Source organism: Urtica dioica, chromosome 5 (genome assembly GCF_054948205.1).
Source record: "Urtica dioica subsp. dioica isolate 48M chromosome 5, U.dioica_male_clone48M_v1_H2, whole genome shotgun sequence".
NCBI lineage: Eukaryota > Viridiplantae > Streptophyta > Magnoliopsida > Rosales > Urticaceae > Urtica > Urtica dioica.
Genome location: NC_142760.1, coordinates 39,305,120 through 39,311,863, shown reverse-complemented (window position 1 = coordinate 39,311,863; position 6,744 = coordinate 39,305,120). Strand labels below are relative to the sequence as shown.

Here is a 6,744-nt window from a genome sequence, read left to right as displayed (position 1 = left end):
ATATGCACATTTAATATGTGAATAATTTGACTATAATTTTAACTGAAGGTATACATTGGACTATTTAAAAAAAATATTCTAATAAAAGTCTACTTATGGTTGAGAATTCACACAAAACAAGCCGCACAAAATTAAGGCTATGAGGTGATAGTTAATTTGGTATAGTGGTAATCTCACACATAGCTCTACTAAGAGGTTTTGGGTTCGAACTCTCTGTGCTACAGAAATGCATGCTCCTTTACAGGTGAATGATTTATCCTCTTTCAGTTTAATGTCCTTGTACTAAATCATGTAATTTTGATCAATAGTGTCACATGTACTTGCACTGCTATAATACATAATGTAATTTTAGCTAATAGTGTCACTTCTAAAAAAAAGATTAAAGCTACGAGAGTCAAGGTTTTGTTAGACCAAAATTTTCATTTTCTCACTTGTTGTAATTTCATTGGAAATAAATGTTTGTATTTTATTTATTATAGTGTTCGTCATATATAATAAACTTGTTTTACATGAACATAATCAATGTGAATAGCAACATAACGGAATAACAATCCCAAATAAATACATTTATTAACAATCAGCCAACTATGTATGCCAAACCAAAAAGAAAGTAAGAAACACAGATTAGACCACTTGAAATGTTGGATTTGTAAGATCTAACCAACGTTTCAAGCATATATAAAATCTAGTCACATTTAGTGACATGACCATAATAATCAGATAATATTTTACATGATCATCTGCAATATTTTCACAAGTTAATTTTATTTAATGGCTAATTTACAAAAATAAACTAAATATTGACTAATTAATTAAAATCAAGTTTGAAATTGCCTAAATAGCTACGGCGTCCTATAAAAATGACTTTGTTTATTGATAAATCTGAATGTTTATACGGCTACATAAACCGACACGCATGTTTTTATTTATTTCGAACCTAAAAAAATAATCACAGCAAAAAAGGAAACAAGATAAAAATTTCATAAAAGTATTATGTTTATGTTTGTAATTAGAGATAATAACTAATATGACTGAAACATTCAAGGGATTTTTAATTTTAAAATATATAATTATTTGATAGTGTTTTTCCCATCCTCCGATAAAAGTGTTATACAAACATATGACAACAAATATTATGAAAAAAATAAATTTAAATATCATGAAAAAACTATGCTTCATGTTCACTGCAAAATATAGTTGTACTTTTATCATGAAAAACTATTTTTAAGAGTCTTATTAGATCATGGGAAAAACACTACTAAAAATAGTTATACTTTTGGAAGAACAAAAATTTGTTGCGATTAACCATTTATCTAATTTCTCTTAAGATTTTAGCAAAAAAATTATTTTATAAAAAAATAGCTCATCAGACTCGTAATAAATTAATTAACTAAAGAATTATTTTAATTTATTATTTAGTTAATTTACTGCGCGCTTAGTGAGCTATTTTTTAAATAAAATGAAGCTTAGGTGGTCTTTAAAAAAGGTAATGGAAATGGATTATTGGTTACTTACTGAATTGTCCCTCGAAATAATCTCAATCTTTAAAAGATAAAAAGAGGGGAAGTTATTCGGTCCAACATCCTTAAAATGTGGCTAAAAGTAAGGGAGCAATTGAACGTGTTTAATTTACCACTAAATAAATTGAAACAAAAAGAATAAAATAGACTTTACACTTGGATTCAACGGTTGCTAACGAGTTATTTGACTATGTTTTTAACGAAAAGAGAATTTGACTATTATGTCTAAACCAAAAATTTAAATAACATACTGTAAAGTCCTTTAGAGTTTAATTATCTCATTGAAAAAAAAAATTAAAAAAAAAACCTGCTCTAGCCAGCATGGGTACTCTACAGATCTACCCATATGCCCACATCAGTATTTATCTATTAGTTAATTATTTTGTCAACGAATTATGTTGGATGAAGTTGAGAATAGATATTGTATTGTGTAGCATCATGATATCTGCAAATGAAAAAAAATCATCATCATCCAACTAAGTTGACAGATAAAGTAGTTAATGTGTATGGTCCTGTTTTGTAGAAGCTTACTGAGATTTTCGAATCCCTTAAGCATTATTGCATTTGCATATGCCTCACTTTCGAAGGAAAAACACATCACTTCAATAAAGTCCTCAGGTGCCATGATAACCTGTTCTTCTAAAATTACACAGAATTTAATTTCACATATATACATGAAGTGTATGTGTTAGTTTAGTTGCTTATCAAAATGGCTTGTGGACCAAAATCCTATCCTGAAATTTAATATTAGTCTTTGTCATGCCCCAAGATGGTGAAGTCTAATCAAGCAGCATTATTGCCATGAAAATGATCATTATTTAAGAGAGAGTAAATACAGATATATATATATATATATATATATATATGTGTGTGTGTATATATATATATATATTTATTATCATCTAGACTCAATAGTGTACCACTTTTAAAATTAGACTAACTATTGTACAAAATTACAAATATAGACTTATATTTTTTATTTAGACCAAAATGCATTGGGAAGTTTTATTTTCTAGACCTACTAAGTAGCAATCAATACTAAATAGACTTTTTATTTACACATTCTCAAGAATGAATTTTTGTCACTTTTTTTTTGACAAAAATGCCACTCCAGACTAGCATACCTCATTTCGAACACTTTTTCTCATTCTTTCTCTTTTTTTTTTTATTCTCTGTAGCTTTCTTAGTTATCAATCAACCGACGACCGTAGACGTACACACGAAGAATCAATTACTAAAAAAATATTTATATTTTTTTATTATTTCGAATTCTTTTATTGAAAAATACATTATATTTCATCGGAATTAATCAAAATCATCAAAATTAATTGAATTTAATCATTTTTACTAAACAACCAATTTGTTAGTCAATGTTTCCACCAATGAGTTTTTTTGTACAATTAAATATATTTAATTTCGACTATAACCAATGAATTCCGATGAAATTTCCTACGTTTTTCAATTATAAAGTAAAAAAAAATTGATTCCCCGAGTGTTTGTCTACTATTGTCGGAGGTTGTCGAATGAGTGAGAACCAAGAAAGATAGAGAAGAGAGAGAATGAGAAAAACTATTTGACTCATAAAAAAGTGTTTGAAATGAGTTATTTTAGCCTGGAAGAGTATTTTTGTCCAAAAATATTACAAAAGTCCATTATTGAAAGTGTGTAAATTAGAAGTCAATTTACGATTATTTGCTACTTAAACAGTTTAGATAATGAAATTTTTCAATACATTTAACGTCATGCTTGATTCTCACATCCATTTTTACACTCTAGCTTCTTTACTTAATCTATCTCATTTCTTATCTACCATCTCTATTATCACTTAAAAAAATCAATAATATTACATTATAATTTATTCTTTCGTACTAATCAACTGTATTTAATTTTATTGGTATCCTTCAACATGCATCATACTATATAAAAACACAAAAGGAAAAAAAGACACATTCAAATTTATTTTTTAGTTTGAAAGTGAATTTTAAACGTGATAGTTAGATATTTGGAGGTGAAAGATATACAAATGAAATAGTTTAATGAGAGATGGAAGATAAATATACTTGGAAAACTATTTTTAAAAAGGTAGCATTAGAAATTTGTAAATAACTAAACCATATTAATCTTAACGTTTTTGAAAATTATGGAAAAATAGACAAATGTATGAGGTGGCAGTTTGAGTAATGTGTTAAAATTCCAAATGTATCCCTAAATCAATTTAGTGGTTTTTTGTTTTTGTTTTGTTTTTTCTAGATTCATCACTTTATCTCTCTTTGTTTTGAATTCGTCACTTTCTCTCTCTTAATTTTTTTCAAACATTTTTTATTCATCAAAACTTCAAAAATTCATATCTATCTCATATGAACTCGAAATTGAGTGATTCTAAATCCTACGGATTTGTGACGCCGAGATCTTCAAAAATAGACTTATTGTGCTGGAGAAAAATAATTTTTAATGCCATAGATATAGAAAAATCACGTTTCTGCCTTAGATATGGAAATAACTGAAAAATTCCGAAAATAAAAGTCATTAAAAATACACATAAATATGATGCATTAAAAATGATTTTTCATCAGATACAATGGATTTATTTTTGAAGATCTCGGCGCCACGAATCCGTAGGATTTGAAATCACTCAATTTCGAGTTCGTATGAGATAGATATGAATTTTTGAAATTTTTATGAAAAAAATGTAAGAAAGAAAATAGGAGAGAGAAAGTGACGAATTAAAAATCAGGAGAGAGAAAGTGACGAATTTAAAAAGTTAAGGTCATCAAAGTAATTTTTATTAGCTATTACTTATGCGACTTAAGCTATTTGACTATTTTTCTAAAAAATTATAAACGTTGGTTATTTCCATAGCATGAATATTTTTGTTGACTATTAAACTACAATTCCCTTGAATTTATAAGGTTTTTTTTAATTGCAAAATTATAAATCTAATAAAATAAATTTTCCAGTTATGAGTCTAGTTTTCGAACTTTAGTAAACTAGTATCAGCTTAGACAATTATATTTATATACATATTATATATAGTATGGATTTGTGAGTTGAAGCATGAAGGATGAGTGTTCTACAAAGAAAAGCAGATAAGGATTGCTTGGCTTGTGTATCTTCTTTTTTTTTTTTTTTTGCTCGAAAAGAAAGGCTTGTGTATCTTTTATGAGAAAATTACATTGATGTTTTCTTTGTTATTGAGACAGAAACTAGAAGAGGATATTTTGATCGTTATCATTCTTTTCTTCCCTTTCCTTATATTTAAATCTAGTTTTGAAGATATTTTACGTATATCTGATGGGTTAACAATATCCACACACGTGTACACACTCCTCCCTATATCTTACTTCGCTAAGATATTTTATATTTCACGTGACAAAAGAATATGGGTAATTAGGTCCATAATTTTATAAAAAGTAGCATAAATTTCATCTTAATAAAAAATATTCTATTATATATTAATTCTCAGCATTCTCTCTAGAGAACTTGTTTAGCGTGTGGCCGGGTGTCCTCATCTCCCCTGAGAATGGACGACTTGTGCGACAAATGTTCGGAGCTGGGCATCGAAGAAGAGGAGGACGGAGAGGTCATGGTTTTTTGAAGAAGAAGATCTCGAAAGCGCGGCAGTGGACCTATTCGACTGCCTCTTGGGGAGGCTGCTCTGAAGCAAAAGCTACAACAGCGGAGCACTCAAGACCGTCATGGCCAGAATTTGGAGAACTAGCGGGAAGCTCGAGATCAGCGATCACGGGAAAGGAGTGATTTGTTTCCGGTTTGAGAAACATGCTGATAAGAAGCGGGTGTGGGACTCGGGACCGTGGACGTTTGACAAGGCTATCTTGGTTCTCAGCAATCCAGAGATTGAGAAGGACAACGGGGATGAGTTCCGGTTCGTCGAGTTCTGGGTCCAACTCCATGATATCCCCGCAAAGTTCAGGTCGGCGAGAATGGGAGAGTTAATAGGGGGAAAAATTGGCAGGGTTTCCAAGATAGATAAAAACAGGGAGGGGCGAGTCTGTGGCGATTTTATCCGAGCTCGCGTCGCCGTCGACATCGGGAAGCCGCTGATGAAGAGAGTTTTTATTAAACTGGGATCTGATGAAGGGAAATCCTGGGTTGCTTTCAGATATGAGAAGCTCGGCGACTTTTGTTTTGGTTGCGGCCGGCTCGGTCATGGAGAATCGGATTGCCAGGACCGAAACGAGTATAAAAACAACGGCGGGAAGGCTCCGTACGGGGGCTGACTGCGAGGAGAGCAATCTACCAAAACCATCATGGACACCTGGACTTTCAATGGCGTCAAACCTCATCGTCATGAGGGTTGGGGTGGGCCGGACTCGGGCTCTGTGAATACCTCTAAGAAGGGTGAGACGGTCAGACCAGGCGGGGCCGGGGACGAAGGCGTAAAGACCCACAATGATAAGAGGGGCCCGCCGCCGAAGGAAGGAGCGCCTGAACCGAGCGCGACCCGGAGCGAGACGGCGGAGGAAGAAGACCCGGCTCCGATGGACACTGAGCTTAAGCCGACTGTTTCGCCAGGGAAATCTCCGTCCACTGGTACTGCTGCGAAGGAAGGCCACCGGGACTCCTCGGGCCCGGCGAAGGTCACCCCTGAGATGCGCCGAACTCACCAGGGGAGGAGATCTGGACAGGGCGCACCGAAAATCGCGACGGCTCAAGATGCCCGGAGTGAGGAGGCTAGCAACGGGAAGAAGGGAAGGGGGACTCCGGTGAGTGACGACCACCGCGGGATGACCAGTCCATTGATGGAGACGCGAGATTGGAGTGGGGAAACGGTCAGGAACGACGCCTCGGGATCCGGGCCTGATTTCCAAATCGAGAGGGGCAAGCTAAACCCTAACCTGAAAGGAGAGCTATTTCCGCCTGTTTTGGGGGGTTTAGGTGGTAACGGCTCTGAGAAGGTTGCTTTAACTGAGAAAAGCACTGCTGCAAAGAGGGACGTGAGGCGCGATATAGGGGACGTTGAAGTGGGTCCAGGTCAGCGGCTTTCCTCAGAAGAATTGGCTGGGAGCTTCTCTTTGGGCCCTAAAATGGATCAGGCTGAGCCCATTACTGGACTTAATAATATTTTGGGTCAGGAGTTTGCCTTTTCTTCTGAGGGAAACGAGGGGAGCAGCGATTTGGGCCAGGAAACTCGTGACGCAGAGCCCAAGATGGACAAACAGGGGAAAATGCACTCTGGAGCTTCAGGGCCGTCTCCCAAGTTGGG

General features: G+C 34.4%; 1 protein-coding gene across 1 annotated transcript; it reads left to right on the top strand.

The window, feature by feature from the left end:
* The first annotated feature begins 5,215 nt into the window (after positions 1-5,215).
* LOC149398398 (uncharacterized) lies at positions 5,216-5,758 on the top strand. Its single transcript, XM_089614579.1, has one exon. It carries the CDS (start codon positions 5,216-5,218, stop codon positions 5,756-5,758), a length of 543 nt encoding a protein of 180 aa, XP_089470705.1.
* The last annotated feature ends 986 nt before the right edge of the window (positions 5,759-6,744 follow it).

Excerpts from the sequence above, each read along its gene's own strand:
- LOC149398398 (XM_089614579.1), top strand. The coding sequence starts at position 5,216 with ATGGCCAGAATTTGGAGAACTAGCGGGAAGCTCGAGATCAGCGATCAC.